The 22007-nt window shown below is 30.9% G+C and overlaps 1 protein-coding gene across 2 annotated transcripts; it reads right to left on the bottom strand.

The window, feature by feature from the left end:
* Positions 1 to 290: 290 nt before the first annotated feature.
* On the bottom strand, positions 291 to 21552 carry LOC139519609 (G kinase-anchoring protein 1-like). Of its 2 annotated transcripts, XR_011663633.1 has the most exons (11): positions 21343 to 21551; positions 19208 to 19321; positions 18395 to 18472; positions 17491 to 17629; positions 16339 to 16472; positions 15685 to 15786; positions 12254 to 12317; positions 10165 to 10235; positions 9063 to 9146; positions 1348 to 2118; positions 291 to 1193 (listed from the first exon to the last, which is right to left on the bottom strand). XR_011663633.1 is itself a non-coding variant. In XM_071311800.1 (10 exons), the coding sequence occupies exons 1-10, from the start codon at positions 21508 to 21510 to the stop codon at positions 2095 to 2097; spliced, it is 978 nt and encodes a 325-aa protein (XP_071167901.1). In that variant the 5' UTR covers positions 21511 to 21552; the 3' UTR covers positions 291 to 2094. The 2 variants fall into 2 exon arrangements, 1 of the variants encoding a protein (XP_071167901.1); XM_071311800.1 differs by having other exon boundaries at positions 291 to 2118; positions 21343 to 21552.
* Between the last annotated feature and the right edge of the window lie 455 nt (positions 21553 to 22007).

The following is a 22007-nucleotide window of genomic DNA, read 5'->3' as shown; positions in this document are numbered from 1 at the left end:
CAATTTTATTTGGGGGGCAGCTGAGGACCACCTCAGGATGTGGTATTTTCTAGCTGTGTTGAATACCATTTAGTGGACTATGGCTGTTATCTGCTCTTTGGTCAGGTTGTTATCTCTGTGACATATTCCCAATTTCCATCCTCAATTTTTTTCCATACATGAAATAAAATTTATTTCTATATTTGGTTTTAATTTAGTTTTTTTAATTGCTATTTGAATTCCTTGGTACATTTCCTGATTATTCTACACAACATATTTTTAAACTATAAAATTATGATAAAAAAAGTGTGTTTTCTCTTTATCTTTCACTTTTAATGTCAGGATAAAAAAACAATTACATAACATCTTTAATGCTTGTATGAAAATACAAAAACAACCATAATCAGACTCAAATTACCAATATTAAAAAAAAACGATAGATAGACAAATTAATAAATGAAAAAGATAAGTTTTTTTACTGTCTTCCAGTTTTCTTATCACTTATCATTATACAGGAGACATCAATAAGCACTTATGAATTTGATAATAGTTAATGGCATAAAGAAATTGGAATTTCATTTTTCTTGAAAACAATTCTAAACCTATTTCTTAAAAGGAAATCTAAAGCCTAATATCATTTTGGTGTGTCATCAAACAACTTGTAATTAGACAGACTTTGTTTGATTATTTCTATTTCTGCTTTTTAAAGGATACAATTCAAATATACAACACAATTACAGACCTTTTTTTTAAAAAGAATCTATGGCTTTAACCAGGGGAGCTAACTATGTTCAATCGAAGGAGAGATAACTGTTATGTATTTTATTCATAAAACTTTGTTAATTATCAGGAAAGTAAGAACATGTACTCAATTCTTACCTGAAACAAAAATAAAAACATAAAAAATTGTTCAATTTATAATGCATATAATTATTGCCAGGCTATTCTCGAAAAAATACACATGTATGTATAAAATAACAGAACAGAATAGTCTCAAACAACTAGTGAACTCTTATTTCTTAAATCAAAAATTTTAACGTAAGGAGATGTCTGATAAACAGCAATGAGACAGCATTGAAACAACCCAACAAAACATAGAGACAGCAAGTTGTTAACATACACACTTCTTTAAAGGTAGACAAGCCATTAATGAATGCTCTCAAGAAAAATTAAAAGTAATCCAACATTTATATTTCTCAATATTTAACTGAAAACTTGAGTTGAATGTGTAATATTTACCGACACATAATAGTTTTTCTTTAAATGCTGACTTCAATGAAGGAAAATTTTAAACAGTTTTTAGAAAAGAATAATAATTAACTGGAGATTTATAAGAATTAGTGTTATTTATTCTTGTGATAGTTTAACAATGTACAAACATGCAAGGTTTATTAAAATGATATCAGGAATATTTTCAACACTAGTTATCCTTTCAAAACATAATATAAATGTGAGTTTGAATTAATGTGATTCTCTCTTTGTCATGTTTATCTTACTTAGAAATACTTCACAAGAGTTCTACATTAAGATTATATGTATATCTAGGATTTCCTTTTAATAATGTATTTTTTAGTACCATTTCTTTTGTTCAAAACAGCCATGCCTTAAAATGAACCACCCATTACTGTGATTTACATTTCAATAAACAAAACAATGGCTTTCTCAAAAAACTAAATACGAAAATAATGTCATGATTAATAAAAACAAATAACTGGTATATACACAGCATGACGTTTACCCCGGTACATTAAACTGTATTGTAGACATACAAAATAAAACGTTCTTAAAAATGTTTGTCTTGAACAAAAAAAAACCATTCATTACTGTAACATTCTAGCACTTTCAATTTTTTAAAATGAACATCAGAAAATGACAATTTTGTACATTTCTGATAAAGTTCCTTAATAAGGCAGAGATTCTAAGTGGTCCAAGGAAAGCCATTATAGCATGCACCAATTAGTCCCAGTCATATCTTAATTCTTTTTAACATATAATATCCACTCAATTGTCAGTCATTATAAGTACATGTGCTACATGTACCTTCCAATTCTATGTCAGAATAAGGTATAAAGTCATTATCTTTCTTATCAATGCCCATATCACAAGTCTGGTTTGTCACTTTCCACTATGCTTGGTTCCCTGCAAATATAAGCAAATTTATAGACTTACTCATTGTTTTATGTTAGATTGCTGTCTCCTTTTTCATTAATTCAGAATTATCTGTTGTATACTATGTATATATTGCCAGAGAGCCTAACTGAAATCTGAAATTCTATTTCGGTCAATATCCCTCATGTGCCTCAAATTGAGAAACTAATAAGTTGTGCATAAACAAAAAACTGGCATTTAAAAATCTTTATGTAGTGATATTGGACATGTTTCTATTTTTAAGGAGCTTAGCCATTTGTGTTTTTAAGAAAGAAGAGGACCATAGAATAAATGTGTAAAAACTATAAAGGTACTTAATGTGTTCAAAGTATTAAATTTTCAAAGAGATTATTGAGTGAAAAAAGGGATTTTTTACCACAAGGAGCCGCTGTCATATGGTATTTTGAACCCCCTAAAAAGTGAACCCGGGGTCAAAATACCATGCGGTAAAATGACCCCGGGGTCATTATACCGCATGGTATTTTGACCCCGGGGTCATTTTTCACATATGGTATTTTGAACCCCTCTGCGGTATATTGAACCCCCCTGTTTTTGATAAATAGTATTGCAGATAATCTAATTTACAATTTATTGGCTATCATATTTTTTAATTTGTGGTTTTAAGTAGGGGGTTCAATATACCGCAGGGGGGTCAAAATACCATGGCTAAGCAAAATTTTCAAAATATCTTTTCCAGCATGTTTAACATATACAAACCACTTATTGAAGTATTATGACTATGTTAAGGAGTTAGAATAGCTTGAATTTTTGAAATTCATGGTCTATAGTAGGGGGTTCAATATACCGCAGGGGGGTCAAAATACCATGGCTAAGTAAAATTTTCAAAATATCTTTTCCAGTTTATTAAATACATACAAACTACTTTTTGAAGTATTATAACTATGTTAAGGAGTTAGAATAGCTTGAATTTTTTAAATTCAAGGTCTATAGTAGGGGGTTCAATATACCGCAGGGGGGTCAAAATACCATGGCTAAGTCAAATTTTCAAAATATCTTTTTCAGTATATTAAATACATACAAACTACTTACTGGAGTATTGTTACTATGTTAAGGAGTTAGAAAAGCTTGAATTTTTGAAATTCAAGGTCTATAGTAGGGGGTTCAATATACCGCAGGGGGGGTCAAAATACCATGGCTAAGTCAAATTTTCAAAATATCTTTTCCAGTATATTAAATACATACAAACTACTTATTGGAGTAATATAACTATGTTAAGGAGTTAGAATAGCTTGAATTTTTTAAATTCAAGGTCTATAGTAGGGGGTTCAATATACCGCAGGGGGGTCAAAATACCATGGCTAAGTCAAATTTTCAAAATATCTTTTTCAGTATATTAAATACATACAAACTATTTACTGGAGTATTGTTACTATGTTAAGGAGTTAGAAAAGCTTGAATTTTTGAAATTCAAGGTCTATAGTAGGGGGTTCAATATACCGCAGGGGGGTCAAAATACCATGGCTAAGTTAAATTTTCAAAATATCTTTTCTAGTATATTAAATACATACAAACTACTTATTGGAGTATTATAACTATGTTAAGGAGATAGAATAGCTTGAATTTTTGAAATTCAAGGTCTATAGTAGGGGGTTCAATATACCGCAGGGGGGGCAAAATACCATGGCTAAGTAAAATTTTCAAAATATCTATTTCAGTATATTAAATACATTCAAACTACTTACTGGAGTATTGTAACTATGTTAAGGAGTTAGAAAAGCTTGAATTTCAAAAATTCAAGGTCTATAGTAGGGGGTTCAATATACCGCAGGGGGGTCAAAATACCATGGCTAAGTAAAATTTTAAAAATATCTTTTCCAGTTTATTAAATACATACAAACTACTTTTTGAAGTATTATAACTATGTTAAGGAGTTAGAATAGCTTGAATTTTTGAAATTCAAGGTCTATAGTAGGGGGTTCAATATACCGCAGGGGGTCAAAATACCATGGCTAAGTAAAATTTTCAAAATATCTTTTCCAGTTTATTAAATACATACAAACTACTTTTTGAAGTATTATAACTATGTTAAGGAGTTAGAATAGCTTGAATTTTTGAAATTCAAGGTCTATAGTAGGGGGTTCAATATACCGCAGGGGGGTCAAAATACCATGGCTAAGTAAAATTTTCAAAATATCTTTTCCAGTATATCAAATACATACAAACTACTTATTGGAGTAATATAACTATGTTAAGGAGTTAGAATAGCTTGAATTTTTTTAATTCAAGGTCTATAGTAGGGGGTTCAATATACCGCAGGGGGGTCAAAATACCATGGCTAAGTAAAATTTTCAAAATATCTTTTTCAGTATATTAAATACATACAAACTACTTACTGGAGTATTGTAACTATGTTAAGGAGTTAGAAAAGCTTGAATATTTGAAATTCAAGGTCTATAGTAGGGGGTTCAATATACCGCAGGGGGGTCAAAATACCATGGCTAAGTCAAATTTTCAAAATATCTTTTTCAGTATATTAAATACATACAAACTACTTACTGGAGTATTGTAACTATGTTAAGGAGTTAGAAAAGCTTGAATATTTGAAATTCAAGGTCTATAGTAGGGGTTCAATATACTGCAGGGGGGTCAAAATACCATGGCTAAGTCAAATTTTCAAAATATCTTTTTCAGTATATTAAATACATACAAACTACTTATTGGAGTAATATAACTATGTTAAGGAGTTAGAATAGCTTTAATTTTTTAAATTCAAGGTCTATAGTAGGGGGTTCAATATACCGCAGGGGGGGTCAAAATACCATGGCTAAGAAAAATTTTCAAAATATCTTTTCCAGTATATTAAATACATACAAACTACTTATTGGAGTAATATAACTATGTTAAGGAGTTAGAATAGCTTGAATTTTTTTAAATTCAAGGTCTATAGTAAGGGGTTCAATATACCGCAGGGGGGTCAAAATACCATGGCTAAGTAAAATTTTCAAAATATCTTTTTCAGTATATTAAATACATACTAACTACTTACTGGAGTATTGTAACTATGTTAAGGAGTTAGAAAAGCTTGAATTTTTGAAATTCAAGGTCTATAGTAGGGGGTTCAATATACCGCAGGGGGGTCAAAATACCATGGCTAAGTAAAATTTTCAAAATATCTTTTCTAGTATATTAAATACATACAAACTACTTATTGGAGTATTATAACTATGTTAAGGAGTTAGAATAGCTTGAATTTTTTGAAATTCAAGGTCTATAGTAGTGGGTTCAATATACCGCAGGGGTTTCAAAATACCATGGCTAAGTAAAATTTTCAAAATATCTATTTCAGTATATTAAATACATACAAACTACTTACTGGAGTATTGTAACTATGTTAAGGAGTTAGAAAAGCTTGAATTTTTTTAATTCAAGGTCTATAGAAGGGGGTTCAATTATACTCAATATACCGCAGGGGGGTCAAAATACCATGGCTAAGTAAAATTTTCAAAATATCTTTTTCAGTATATTAAATACATACAAACTACTTACTGGAGTATTGTAACTATGTTAAGGAGTTAGAAAAGCTTGAATTTTTGAAATTCAAGGTCTATAGTAGGGGGTTCAATATACCGCAGGGGGGTCAAAATACCATGGCTAAGTAAAATTTTCAAAATATCTTTTCCAGTATATTAAATACATACAAACTACTTATTGGAGTAATATAACTATGTTAAGGAGTTAGAATAGCTTGAATTTTTGAAATTCAAGGTCTATAGTAGGGGGTTCAATATACCGCAGGGGGTCAAAATACATGCATGGCTAAGTAAAATTTCAAAATATCTTTTCCAGTTTATTAAATACATACAAACTACTTCTTGAAGTATTATAACTATGTGAAGGAGTTAGAATAGCTTTAATTTTTGAAATTCAAGGTCTATAGTAGGGGTTTCAATATACCGCAGGGGGTCAAAATACCATGGCTAAGTAAAATTTTCAAAATATATTTTCCAGTTTATTAAATACATACAAACTACTTATTGGAGTAATATAACTATGTTAAGGAGTTAGAATAGCTTTAATTTTTGAAATTCAAGGTCTATAGTAGGGGGTTCAATATACCGCAGGGGGTCAAAATACCATGGCCAAGTAAAATTTTCAAAATATATTTTCCAGTATATTAAATACATACAAACTACTTATTGCAGTAATATAACTATTTTAAGGAGTTAAAATAGCTTGAATTTTTTAAATTCAAGGTCTATAGTAGGGGGTTCAATATACCACAGGGGGGTCAAAATACCATGGCGAGGTATGTATTAACCTTGTTGGAAAAGATATTTTGAAAATTTTACTTTGCCATGGTATTTTGACCCCCCTGCGGTATATTGAACCCCCTACTCTAGGCCTTTAATTTCAGAAATTCTGGCAATTCGAACTCTTTTATGAAGTTATAATACACAAATAAGTAGTTTGTATGTATTAAACTTGCTGGAAAAGATATTTTGAAAATTTTACTTTGCCATGGTATTTTGACCCCCCTGTGGTATATTGAACCCCCTACTCTAGGCCTTTAATTTCAGAAATTCTGGCAATTTGAACTCTTTTATGTAGTAAGAATACACAAATAAGTAGTTTGTATGTATTAAACTCGCTGGAAAAGATATTTTGAAAATTTTACTTTGCCATGGTATTTTGACCCCCTGCGGTATATTGAACCCCTTACTATAGACAATTCAAAAAAATCTGGCAATTTTAACTCTTATATGTAGTTAATATAAACACACAAGTAGTTTGCATGTATTAACTTTGATGGAAAAGATATTTTGAAAATTTTACTTTGCCATGGTATTTTGACCCCCCTGCGGTATATTGAACCCCTCACTCTAGACCTTTAATTTAAAAAGTTCTGGCATTTCTAACTTTTTTATGTAGTTAGAATACACAAATCAGCAGTTTGTTTGTATTAAACTTGCTGGAAAAGTCATTTTGAAAATTTTACTTTGCCATGGTATTTTGACACCTCTGCGGTATATTGAACCCCCTACTGTAGGCCTTTAATTTCAGAAATTCTGGCAATTCGAACTCTTTTATGTAGTTAGAATACACAAATAAGTAGTTTGTATGTATTAAACTCGCTGGAAAAGATATTTTGAAAATTTTACTTTGCCATGGTATTTTGACCCCCTGCGGTATATTGAACCCCTTACTATAGACAATTCAAAAAAATCTGGCAATTTTAACTCTTATATGTAGTTAATATAAACACACAAGTAGTTTGCATGTATTAACTTTGATGGAAAAGATATTTTGAAAATTTTACTTTGCCATGGTATTTTGACCCCCCTGCGGTATATTGAACCCCTCACTCTAGACCTTTAATTTAAAAAGTTCTGGCATTTCTAACTTTTTTATGTAGTTAGAATACACAAATAAGCAGTTTGTTTGTATTAAACTTGCTGGAAAAGTCACATTTTGAAAATTTTACTTTGCCATGGTATTTTGACACCTCTGCGGTATATTGAACCCCCTACTGTAGGCCTTTAATTTCAGAAATTCTGGCAATTCGAACTCTTTTATGTAGTTAGAATACACAAATAAGTAGTTTGTATGTATTTAACCAGCTGGAAAAGATATTTTGAAAATTTTACTTTGCCATGGTATTTTGACCCCCCTGCGGTATACTGAACCCCCTACTCTAGGCCTTTAATTTCCAAAAATCTGGCAATTCTAACTCTTTTATGTAGTTAGAATTCACCAATAAGTAGTTTGTATGTATGTAACTTGCTGGAAAAGATATTTTTTAAAATTTTACTTTGCCATGGTATTTTGACCCCCTCCCCCTTTTTTTACCATGGAAAATCAAAACTACCCTTATATATATATATATATATATATATATATATATATATACATATGTTATAATTACAAATAATTAAAGCATTCAAGCTACATATGGTCTAGTTATAATGTGTCAATAAGTATTTTAAATGACATTTTGTTGGTTAAGACTTCAGAGCACTTATACCAAGCAAAGATATATCTTTTAATTAAGCATGGAAAATGTACCTCCCCTTCTTGTATGAATGATTTTTTAATCTATGATAAGCTTTAGAATAATGTAAAATGTTCTAATATTCATCTAGGATGAAAAAAACAGGGGGGTTCAATTTACCATGGGGGTTCAATTTTCCATACAGGGGGGGTTCAATTTACCATGGGGGGGTTCAATTTACCATAGCGGTATTTTGACCCCGGGGTCAATTTACCATGGGGTTCAAAATACCATATGACACCGCATCAAGAAAGTATTTTCAGGGTAAGCTTATTTACGAAAAAATGAATCTAACTTTGTACCCACAAATTTAACAACATATGTGAAAATGTCTCAGCTTCGAAAAGAGCCATCATACATATTCAAGTTAATGATATGGACTGAGCTACATATAAAACGTTACCATTACCGCCTATGGGAAATCAATTGCACATATCCTGGTACTTTTGATAACTATTGACTTAATTGATTGCTTAAACTGTTTGTGTTCGTCAAAATCATCATGGTGGAAAGTTTTTAATGGTGGAAGGAGTAGAGTACAAAATTTCTTAAGAGCATACACATTAAAATATAAACACAGAGAACTTCTGATCAGATTCTGACTTGGAACAGGCAATTTTTTGCAAACTAGATTAAACTTCTTTGGATCTGTTTATTTTCTGTGGGTACCAATTTTCTTGGATTCAGAAAAAGTAACATATTCGTGGATATTTAAATTCGTGGTTTTGCCAAATTCTGCATACAAGCCTACGAAAAATTTGTCATTCGTTGAACATTTGATTTCGTGGATTGCCAGTACCAATGAAATCCACGAAATTGGTATCCCACGAATATTAATGAATCCACAGTAGTTTGAATATAAAGCAGCATGTTCTTTATGTCGGTGATCATTTCTGTTTTATGTTCTGAGTAATAAAAGACTTACATGTCCTTTTATTTTATCCAATTCTGTTTTCAATGAATGTACTTTTGATCTCTCTTTTTCTAATTCTCCTGTTAATTCTTGGACCTGGAAATGAAACATAAAATATGTAAGAACTAAAAAATAATAGTTCGTAAATAATGATGAAATACAAAATTACTTTTAATACCCGTCACAACATAATAAAGAAGAAAAAATTCCTTTTTGCCTCATAGAAAGATTATTATTTTGTGATGTTTCTATTACTGTATATATGATCAATGACAAAATGGTTTAGTTAAATTTGTGCTGTGTATAATTTTCGCTGAAAAGGAATACACATGACAAAATCAATATATTATTTTGTTAAAGAAGTAAATAAAATAAATTTTGATTGCCTAACAGATAATCTATTACAATTAATATGTGCACTACAAACTAAAATACACATATTAGGAGATCTTTCAATAATTGTTTTAATCAAGTTCATTGGGGACATGGTAGACAATGAAGGTTTTGATCTAGTTTGTGTCATATAACAAAGCATTTTGAAAGCATATTTGTATAAATATCTATGAAATTGTGATTTATTTTAATTTAATTTTTACACTAAATGCAGAATGTTTAGGTTATGTCAACAATCAATAGACGTCAGTAATTAACATTTTTTGAACATGTCACTGTCATCTGTGTTGTTAAAAGGTATGACGTGTATGGTAAGCCAATTTAATTATCATAAAAACAGATATCGTAATTAATTATACACACTCTTGTGATCTACCATCAACACAAAAGACTGATTTTTTTATAATTATAATGTAATTTCTGTAATAGGGTGAAATGAGTTTACATATCAATTTTTATGTAAGAAGCTTAATAATTAGTGGTTTATTTATGAAACCTTTTTAACAATCTAGGAATATGTATGGAAATTTACATGGGGTCAATTTTTTGGCATTTCTGTAGGTGCTACAAACAAAGCAAATATTAAACACATGCAAAAAAAAAACCTGATATACAGTATTGTGAAAATTGAAATTAGATTTGTACAGTGTTCTTTTTGTACATAGTTTGACCTTCTGTTTTGTGAGTAAAGTACATATTACAGTCTACTATTAAACCCTACCTGTTGTGTGAGCTCATCTTTAACTTCTGATAATTGTTGCACCTGCATTAATACTTCTGCCTTTTCTTTCACTGTGTAAAAAAAAACAAGAAAATGGAATATTTTTCTAAATAAAAAAAAGACAAGATGTGAAAGGTCTATATAAGGGCAACATATAAAATATTTGATAAATCAAATCAATAATTACTGGAATCCTTATAGAAGATTTCAGAAAATGTCTTGTTTTACAGAATCAGAAAATGTCTTGTTTTACAGATTCTGTATTTGCCATGCTATACATTTCTTACATTTTAATCTTACAGTTACAATACCCATTAGAGTAGACAGGGGGACATTGCAGATTTGAGGTTATTTTATTTATATCTGTGTAGTTATGAAACAGTGAGTTTAAAAATTAAACAATAATTGATCAAATTAAATCTTTAAGTCAGATGTTTGCAAATTCGTTATTTCTATTTAGATTGGTCTATGTTTTAGAACAGTGAATAATATTTCAAGATGTTTTTGTCTCCACATGGCAGACATGCATTCTTATCCAGTGGTCTCGTTAGCCCAAAATAGAAGGGCGCCGCGCCCTGGGTGCCCTAAGCCGCGCCCTGTGTGCCCTCAGACGCGCCCTTCTGCCCTGACGCCGTTTTCTGAAAAACCCTTGTGCCGTTTTGGTAAAATTGCCTTTTGTTTCATCGATTTCTTATCAGAAGTTTAATTACATATATGACACCTGGTGATTGCCCCCAGGTAACGAGGTTAATCATGTCATTAAAATCAATTATTGTGGATAAGACTTCAAAGGTGTTAATTACTAGGTAATTTAATTAAGACAATGTACCTTTTTGTCATAAATATGATGAATGGGTCGGCATTTTATTTTCGATCTCCAAGTCACAATGGAAGAGTGTATGAATGAAGACTTTCATGAATTTAGAATTGAATTGAAGTAATCAACTTTGCCTTCACAGAAACATCGTCCATCTCAACTTGTGAGCGACAAGCAGACGTAAACATGTTGGAATTTAATTTTGGAGTTACTTCCCCTGAAAAAGCTTATTACAAAATTGTGCTCCTAAAATAGTATTTAGCATTAAAAATAGGAAAAAATAACCAATTGAATACAAAATTATATAAGAATGTTACCTTAAGGATACTAACTGTCCTTGAACATACAAAAAAAATATATTGCAATTTATTTTTGATAATCATACTTTTGGCAATCCATGTTTTATACATTCTCAAGTAAAAAATATGTTACAACCATTGATTGATTGGTGTCAAGCTATCAACTTACAAAAATGGAAGTGTGTAGTTAAACTCTCATCACAAATTAACATGATGAAGCTACACTAAATAATATATTCCTAAACACAAACAATAAAAAAAGTTTTGAGGGCCAAGCTCTAGATGATAATTTTGAAATACAACTACTCTGTCATGTACACGTATGGTAAACTATGAGATGTTTAGTTTATGTTCTTTTTTTTTTGGAAGGAGAGGGGGTGAGGGAGAAAAGTAAGTTTATTTTGCCTCTTTTGGTTAATAGTATGAATGTGTATTGCCATGTTATATGAACATGTAGTATGAATGACTTTTCTTATGAAAATTTTATAGAATAAATAATCATAACAACAACTTATGCATCTTTATTGACAATATATACAGTAAAAAATGTGTGAACTCGTGATACACGCAGGGACGTAGACAAAAGAAATGAGCAGTGCCTTCTCCTATCATAACAAAGTGCCCTGCCCTCCACTGGCACCCTGCCCCTTTTGAATTCTAGCTAGAGCACTGTTATCCTTATAGTTGTAGACAAATCAGTTTCTGTGAACTAAATGAGGATAAAGACATAGTGAGGACAATAAGGATACTACCACTGTAATTTTATAAGCATCAACTAAGGCTACTCCATTAAAATATATGTGGGAGTGTAGAATGGGTAGTTAAATTATTGAATGTTGGTCATGGTTCTTTTTTCAGCATATGTTTTACCATGATGCAAAATTATATAAAACATGGATCTTGGTTGTAGGGATATTTTGCACATAGATTTTAATGAATAGCCCTAACCATTTTTTCCTGAAATTTAACTTACTTTCTCCCTGAGCTAATATAACACACAGTTGTTTATTTCTTTTCTTTACTTGTTTAAACTCTTCCTGTAAAAGATAAATAAAGAGCTGCTGAACCAACGCCTCTTATGTTTTGTGCTGGTAGAGTTCCCTTAAGTGGATACAAGATGGTATGCAGGGTTGTCAAATAAAAATATCAAATACCGCTACAATGACAACAACACTTAAGTAAACTGCATCTTTTATTGTCGACATGTTTCGCCGATTAGATCGGCTTCATCAGGACAAAGTATACAAAATTAGAACCCCTGAAGTACAAAAAAACGGTATCATGTATGTGACGTCATAATTGTCCATTGTTGACGTTGCTATGGGATACTCTATATCATTATGTAATGTTGAACAGAAAATGAATCAAACATAGTACAATGCAAATGAAGTTACTAAATTTAGAGTTAATCTATAATTTTTCGAATTGTCTTTAACTTTAAAATGGTTGTAAACTATTATAATGGTAAGTGTATAAATAAAATGTGTTTATATCAAGATTTATATGTACCATCATTCTGTGCCATCAGAAAATTAAATGTAAAATTAAAAGGATCTTTCAAAAGTCAATGGAGATGACACAAAACAGCCAAGATAGATTTCCAGTACTATTTTAAACCTGCAGCAAATTAAAGTTAAAAGAAGTAAGATACAAAGAACATAAATCCTTCCCACCACCATTTCCAGTTCAACCAACATTGCCAAGAAATTCTGCGACAGTAAACCACTTTACGGCATTCCCGACACGATTGGAAGTAGTACCTCCGGCCAAAGGGAACCCAGTCGAAGTGGTAGGGGTGTGCCCTATTAGTGTTGTCCAAATTAGGAAGAAACTTTATAAAACTGTACACTGACATTGTACTTACATACATGTTACACAAATTTAATTTCTATTTAAAAACACATTTTATTTATACACTTACCATTATAATAGTTTACAACCATTTTAAAGTTAAAGACAATTCGAAAAATTATAGATTAACTCTAAATTTAGTAACTTCATTTGCATTCTACTATGTTCTTCCTGTAAAAGATAACAAATATTCTCGTACATGTGTAATAAAAACAATTATTACATTGGTTGTATTGAATTACTGTGATCCTCCAGTGAAATAAACACATATAATTTTGTATGTGAAATAAACTCAATTATTTCACTCCTCTGACTTCATACAACAATAGGTGTTATCAAGATATTGTCGATGTGGCGTCAAAACAAATTGTGAATGCATAGATAAAGAAAAAATCCCTTACATTTTCAACTTTAATTCTATTTAAAAGCCCAATGTCAATGTAATAAAAAGAATAACTAATCACAAAATGCAAATATGGAAAAATTTCAACTAGTCACCAATAACACTGATAATTGACTCATGCATGGGTCTCATTGGGGTCTACAAGATTGGCTGATTTTTTTTTAAAGCATGATAACAGGAAAGGAAGTCCTGCAGGTCAAGGGAAATTGCATGCGCTATTAAAGCAACTAGAAGCGGCATAAGGGATTCTCACTAAACAATAAGCAGCATCCAGGATCAGACCCCCCCCTTCCTCCCAATGAGACCCCCTCATGCACTATGTGCATTTAAAATGTGTTGTTCGAGACACTCTTGAATATTTTTCTTTATTTGCATTCTTTGATTAACTATTGTATAAATATTCTGGTACAATGTAAATGTGTAATAAATAATGATATAAGTCAATTTTTAGAGCAAATTTAAAGGTTTATTTTTATACAGTTGTTTGTTGTCCTTTTGGAAATTGTCATGCAGACCAAATTATAAATTACCCTGATATTTTTATATCTCTTCTGTATTGTCTTATTATATAATTTGTTTAAATGAAATGTTAAAATTCAGGTGAATGATTATCCATTCTGACAGATTAGATTCATTTGAAATGAACTGGTAGTGACAACTCATTTTAATTGTTCTAACAGGTGTGCTTAATTTGTTTTTATCTATAGTATATTGTTCATTATTAAATACACATCAATTCTGGTAATTACTTGTTCAAATATCTTTACTGACTGTGTAAAATGTAGACTATACAGAAAATACCCTTAAACAAGAATATGTCCCCACACAAATGACCCATCCGCACAATCATTTTCTATGTTCAGTGGACTGTGAAAATAGGTGAAAATCTCTAATTTGGCATTAAATTTAGAAAGATTATGATAGGGAGCATGAGTACTAAGCATAGACCAGAAAACATAATGCCCATAAATTGGGCATAATAATGCCCATAAATGGAGCATAAAAATATTGTCAACCAACAAAAATTTGTGAACTCTAAAATAAATTCATCAATAAGGCCACGGTTTTTTAATTTGTTGGTTTACAGATTTTCTCCATGAAAAAGTCGGGTCGGTCGGTCGGGAAAAAAATAAAAAAAATACCTTTCAAGACAGAAAACTGATATGCAAAATAAATATATATTTCACCTTTCTAATAATATGTTTGTTATCCTATTTTGTCATCATTTCTTAAATTTTAGTTTAATGAAATATTATTGCTCAGTTGTAATAAAAATTGCATGACATTGCCTAATAATTTCCCGTAAAAAAGGGGGTGCACGGACAAAGACGTAATTAAATTTCATAAAGGAAGACAAATTCACATAGCTCTTAATCAATTCCAGAAAACTTGGTGAATAATGATCTTCAAGAACGAAAACTGATAAAGAAATAAATGTAAAAGCGTGGTAAGAAAATAATTTTCAACACACGCGTCAAAAACGTAATAGACTCGTCCACTGTAAAAAACGAGAATATCGGGTTAATCTGTTGTCACGCATTCCCGTTTTTATCCAAATGGACGAATTTTTTTTATGATCTATGAAACAAGAAAATTTTAAATGATCTGTTAATATTCAGTACTTTAACTTGATGTCCTGAACTTCCACCTGTCCACATTTGGACAAGTCTATTTCTATGAGAAGATACATCTTACGGACTGTTGACAAATAAGAGAAACGAACTTATTGTGTAATTGGTTTTAAAGACGAGTTTCGTTCCACAAAAATATTTGTCCAAACGACATGTCAAGGTCATTAATAATTGATTTATCTATATTTAGAAACGTAAACTGGAAGTTTCATTTTTTCACAACAGAAAGTGTTATCAATTCTGTTAGTGATTAATGCATTTCATTTTATATAAAAAAAGGCTAATTTATTTATTTTTCAGGGATAATGCATTTGTTAGGGTCGGCGGGTATGAAAAAGCATGAAAAGTCAATTTTATTTTTATTCTGGAAATAGGCAAAATCAGGTCGGCGGATCCGTAAACCAACAAATTAAAAAATCCTGGCCTAATACTAGAAAATCCCCAAATCGTTTGAAAAAGGCTACATGAGAAATAAAGAACTCACAAAGATAATTATTGATATGAAACAAAATGTCTTACCTCCAATTTTTTAACTGTAGCTTTTAGAAATTCAATTTCTTTATCTTTTTTGGCTGTTTCTGAACTATGCTTAGCTGTCATAACTTTTTCTGCTGCATATTGCTGAAAAACACAAAATATCAGAAAAAGATTACATGTATATCATTAGAAATATTATATATGAAAAAAAAGTAGTCAGTGTTCTCTCTTTCAATACTGTATGTTTGCATTATTTCTTTATTTGTATCCTTTTGCAATTGATTTGTAAGTTGACCCTTGGTAAAAGCTGAGGGAAGTTTGAATAGGCTAATGCTTATCCCGTTTGCAAACATTGTATATCAAGTATTGGCTTAAAATTATAAGTCACATTTTTACAAGATAGTACATACAACAATGTACAATGTTAAATTGTAAATTTTCTGTTATTCTCTTACACTTCTCTCTAGTCCTCAAACTTATTGTATTTAAAGCATGTATTTCAAAAAAATTCCTAAAACTCTCTAATTTTTAAAGTGATGTATACATTTCAATGATTCCATATACCAAATAAAGTTTTTACTCCAATCAACTAATAAAATTACCAAAATAGCATGCCTCCCATTCTGCCACACAATAAATTAACTGAGTATGTAGTTAGTGCATTAGCAGACTAAGCAGAGTACATTTAATTTTTACTTTTTGATATTCTTCTTGCATTTTTTCTTTTCTAAGAATTCTTTCCACATCTCCTTCAACATGACTAAAGAATTTCGGGTCTGCCTCTGTGACAGGTGTTTCTGGTTTACTGGATGGGTGTACTGATATGAATTCTGTAATAAATAAATGAAGCATTAAAATTTCCCAGCACTGAAGAACTGACAACTAGGCTCACAGTCATGACAGTGTAAAAGGGAGATAAACAAACTGTAGGTTTCACACTAGTCATATTTTAGTCCCTTTACAGCATGCTGCTCAGTGTGCCGTGGTCCAAGGCTCCCTGGTTTTGAAGACCGTACTTTGAGCTATAATGGTTTACTATTTACAAATTGTGACTTGGATGGAAAGTTGTCTCAATGGGACTCATAACACATCGTCTTATATCTATATATGATTCTGATATGTTATATAGTGCAAGTATGTAAAATAATATTAGTAGAGATTTAAACAACTGTCAAAAATATAATAAATAAGATAGTGACAAAAATGTAAGCCAACTTTCCACTTGTATTTTTGTCCATCTGATTAGTTAAGCCTTTTTCAACTGATTTTTTATAGTTCGTTCTTATGTTGTCATGTTATACCACTGTCCCAGGTTATGGGAGGGTTGGAATCCCGCTAACATGTTTAACCCCGCCACATTATTAATGTATGTGTCTGTCCCAGGTCAGAAGCCTGTAATTCAGTGGTTGTCGTTTGTTTATGTTTTTGTGTTTATGTTGTTTACATGTTTTTTTTGTTTATTTTTTTTTTTACATAAATAAGGCCGTTAGTTTTCTCGTTTGAATTGTTTAACATTGTCTTATCGGGACCTTTTATAGCTGACTATGCGGTAAGGGCTTTGCTCATTGTTGAAGGCCGTACGGTGACCTATAGTTGTTAATGTCTGTCATTTTGGTCTTTTGTGGATAGTTGTCTCATTGGCAAATCATACCACATCTTCTTTTTTATATTTAAGTTCAAAATTTTCTTTATTTTAGTTAAACTTAAATTGGTAAAGTTTTTATAACTTCTGTCTGAAAATATATTTTGTTTATTAAAAGTCAGGGCTACATTTCATTTTGAACATTAAAATAGCTTTCACATAGTTTTTCGTTCTATTAATGATGTAACAGCAAATTTTTGCTTTACCATCTGAATGTGACATTTTTCCTCCTGTGTTGAATTCTTCTAGACTCATTGTCTGTGGTTTGTCTTTCTTTTTCTTCTTCTTTTCCTTTATGCTTTCTTCATCTACATTTATACCAGCATCTTTAAATGACTTTGTGACCTGAATTAGAAAATTTTATCTATTTCAAAGAGGTAATTAAATAAGATAAAATAAATCTTGAATAATTATTCAGTACATATGAAGACAGTAAATGTCAAGACATTTAGATTGAAAACATGGTAAAGACAAATTTTAAGTTTAAATTGTTTTGAAATTCCTGTAATTGTGCTAGAATCTCATATATTTTTTCTTTGATGCATGATCAAGTTGTTGTTAAAAGAGAAACAAATAATTCAGCAATTTTTCATTTGTAAAAGGGCATACCGGTAACTCTAGAAAGTGACCTCCTCCCAAATTCAAACTTAATCTGTGTTTTGAGGTAGTAAGCATTGTGTATTATAAGTTTCATAACATTTGATTGAGGCAAACTAAAGAAAGAGAACAGAAACCAACTTCGGGGCAAGAATGACATATGGACGTACGAAGGCACAGAAGGACAAGGGTAAAACTTAATGCATCCTTAGTTTCATCAGGGGCATAAAAATATAATTATTTTTCACATAATTTAAATAACAACAATAATCTGGACAATAGAAGATAGCACTTGACATCTTAGGATCCATACCCAAGTGGATTTATGGCCTGATCAGTTTTCATTTGAAAAAATCCCATAAAAAGGACATATTAATAATTATAAATAGACAAGTTTTTGTAAAGGATCTATTGCCTCAAGAAAACATTATATATCCCCATGCCTGTTCCTTAATTCAATGTCCAAATCAGAGTAAAACTGTCAGCTTATCAGACATCTCTTACACACTTTACCTCTTTCTTTTGTTCAAACTCCACTTTACTCTGAAGTAAAGCTTGTTCCAGATCTTTTTCATATGATTCGGCTGCATACTGAAATATAAATGCTGCAATTTACTTTTTTGTATTTAAGTTTTAATAAAGCATAAAGCTGCAACAAAAATTAATATAACTTTGTAAGAATATTTTTGAGAGTCTTTTATATCTTCCTGTGTTGTTGTTCAGTGTGAACCATGGCTTCCCGTTGAAGACCGTACAAATTGTGACTTGAATGAAAAGTTTTCTCATTGGCACTCATACCACATCTTCTTATATCTATTTACATAAACCTTCTAATTGCAGTTTTTTTTAGGTCTAACCTACATGTAGGTTCCGTATATCAAAAAGCAAGGACTTGGATGTGTTGCAGTTGCTGATAGAAATGTGATAAACAAAATTTCATAAGACATGCCATGTCAGTCTGACATAAGTTAGCACCAAACTATCAACCTTCATTTGTGGATAGTGGTGACAGGCTTTAGCATGTTTAGTCAGACTGATGACATGTTTATCTCTATATCTAAGGATATGTTTTTCTTCAAACAAGAGGTAGGCCCTAGCAGGAGCTGAAAACTGTCACACAGTATTGCATTATAAACTTTTAAGTATAATTTCATTGATATCATGATCATGTTTTAACTGAAAAAATAAATAATTTTTCATTACTCATTTTCATACATCTCTTCAGCATAAATAAGATAAAAACATTTATGAAAGTCATGAACAATGATGAAGGTAAGTTTTAGTTACTATATATTTAACTATTTTAAAATATTTGTAACAAATTACATTTTTGTCTGCTTTCTTCCAGTCCTTCCACTGGTCATCAGATACTTCAGAGTGACCATTCTGTTTATTTCTTTGTTTATTAGATCCTGGTTTAGCAAATGCTAAGTGTTTGAGCTATAAAAAAAATAGACAGTTGCAAACAGCATTTATAATAATTTAAGAAACAGCTTATACAGTGTTATAAAAGGAAAGCAATTCCCACCACTTTCAATTATTTGCATGCCTATCAAAATATTTTCCTTCATTTCACATCGGTATATTGTACATTTCATTTCAGTTTTTGATTTTATTTAAAGAGTATTAAATCTGCTCTTCAATGTTCTATGTTCTATATATGTTGTGTACAAGTTGTAACATACAAATTATAATTTGTACAGATTTTTTGTACAAGTTATCAGTGTTTTATGCACTGCTTAACACAAACGGCTGATGCAAGCACAGTCTTTTGTTTCGCATATTTCTGTCATATTTTCTCAACTACATAATACAATCTAATACTGAGCATTGATACAAAAAATATTATAAGACCACAAAAAGACTTTTTATGGATAAGAATAATGGTATCAGGAGAAAAATAAAATTAGAATTTAAACCTTTCAGGTATCCTCATTTCCATTTTGAGGACATGGAGAATAGCACTAAATATTAGGTTGAAGCATACAAATTTGTATTTAAATCATTAAACTAGTACATTTTAGAAGATAAATCTGTATCACATGGTGCAAGAAGGTGTGTGTCAAAAAACTTGTACAAAAACGCTGTACAAATTATAATTTGTACAAACTTTCATCTTGTACACAACATATACATGATATGTATGTATGATTTTGGACTTTTAAATGTTAGGGCCCTGCATCACTGTGACAACTGTCTAAATATGAGAAAATAAAGGGTGGCAGTTAGGTGAAACTTACATGGAGATAAATGAAAAAAAAAACATTGATCAATGATGCCCTATTTATATAATTCCAAGGCTGTCAGTCGGCTCTAGAAGCAATGAAGCAGAGCATCTATTTCAATGGGCAAATACCCACTTATTGATATGGGACGTGCTCTGACATCCTACGGCCCAAAACAGAGTAATCTCGAACTAGTATGCTTGTTCTTAATATGGGGACGAAGTCCCCAATTACGGTAGAAAAATCAATAAAAAAAAATTAAAAAATAAAAAATTTCGGGAAAATTTCCCGAATTTTTCATTCTACTAATGAACTCAAAATTGTTAACTTTTTTTTTCAGATCTACTTCCGTTTCCGGTCTTGTTTGCATCCTTTGCATGAGACTTTGAATAAAATGTAAATTTATCAACATATCAACAAATATATGAAGGAATTCAACACCCAATCATTTTTAATAATTGTTTGATATGAAAAAAATGTTACATGGATAACAGTGTACTTTGTTTACATTGAATATGAAATCATAACTTGAATAACGTCACAACTAAATCCCTAACAACAGAACCAATATCGGAAACGTTACGGTATTTCCGTTATTTTTTTTTATCAACATGTTTGAATTAAAAAAAATAATACCGACTTCGTCCCCATTCACAGGTAATGCCTGCCTCATATTATTCATGAATATTTTTTTATTTTTTTTGAGATTCTGATTGTAATAGGAGTTATTTTCATTTTTGGCTGCTTGGTTCTTAGCCTTATGGACCCTTCCAATCGCTAATTATGGACTAGCTAAGAACATTTTTGGGTGCATAGCTTAAATGAAAATCAGTCTAGAATATAATACCGTCTGGGAATCTTAATCCGAGAAACCATAGCAATTTTCTGATTTAGCAGGATTCAAAGCCAAGGCTAGCCAAAATCAAAAAATCATGGTCAAAGATAGTCCAAATAATTATGACATCTGGCAAGGCTATTTAAAAAAATTTCTGGGACGCCTTACTCAAAGAAAAAAATATAATAGCCTTTCAAGACGTCATAATTATTTGGACTAGGTCAAAGAAAGAAACCCAAATGTGTTAGTCTAGATCCTGAAATAGTCATGAGGGCTACTGGGGATACTCAAAGACTAATGACCTATTTCTATTCAGAAGCTTCAAGAAACACAATAATTAGCTAGCTCATCACGGAGGGTTTATTAGCTCGACTTTATGAAAATATGGTAAATTTTTTGACCTCGTCGTTTTCTTGCTGTTGTTCTGCCTTTTTCTTCTTTTTCTTATTCTTTTTGTTTGCGCTTTGGTTATTCGATTTGTTAGCATTGTTTGTCGGTTTAGCATTATCGTCATCATCATCATCCTCAATTTTTAAAAGAGCAAATCTTGATTGTTCAACTTTTGCCATTTTCACATGTGTAGGATAAATGGGAGATAACCCTGTGAATTCTTTCTAAATGTAAACTAAACTCGGACTTTCTCCGTATTTCGATTTTCAAAATTTGACTTTTCTTGTCATCATCCAGAGGTCATCATCTATGGTTGTTCCTTCGTTCTCTTATTAAAGTTATTGTGAAAATCTGTCTCTCTCCCTAAGAATACCCCCTAAAATAAATAAGTGAAGAAATAAAATCTCATGCTAATATTTTAATTCTGATTTATAAGGAACCCAGGAATTGTATATTTATAAATATACAATTCCTTGAAGGAACCAACTAATTACATTATTTAAAAAAAAAAACCAGAAACAGGTCTTTGCTGAAACTTTTAACACATGTGTTATTGCACTACAGAGACATGTACTACAGCTTTTATTATACGTCTCTGATTTTAAGAAGAATGATTTGTAAAGTGCATTATATATAACTAAATACCTGAATACCTCAAAACTTCAGATAGAAAAAA

This window comes from Mytilus edulis, chromosome 4, assembly GCF_963676685.1.
Source record: "Mytilus edulis chromosome 4, xbMytEdul2.2, whole genome shotgun sequence".
Lineage (NCBI taxonomy): Eukaryota > Metazoa > Mollusca > Bivalvia > Mytilida > Mytilidae > Mytilus > Mytilus edulis.
This window is presented reverse-complemented; position numbering and strand designations above follow the sequence as displayed.

What these genes read in the sequence shown, in the direction of transcription:
- LOC139519609 (XM_071311800.1), bottom strand. Translation starts at nt 21,510, where the DNA reads ATGGCAAAAGTTGAACAATCAAGATTTGCTCTTTTAAAAATTGAGGAT. An exon ending in AGTTTGAACAAAAGAAAGAG is followed by an intron (nt 17,630 to 18,394) that starts GTAAAGTGTGTA and finishes TTTCTAATTCAG; the next exon opens with GTCACAAAGTCATTTAAAGA. An exon ending in CTACAGTTAAAAAATTGGAG is followed by an intron (nt 12,318 to 15,684) that starts GTAAGACATTTT and finishes TATCTTTTACAG; the next exon opens with GAAGAGTTTAAACAAGTAAA.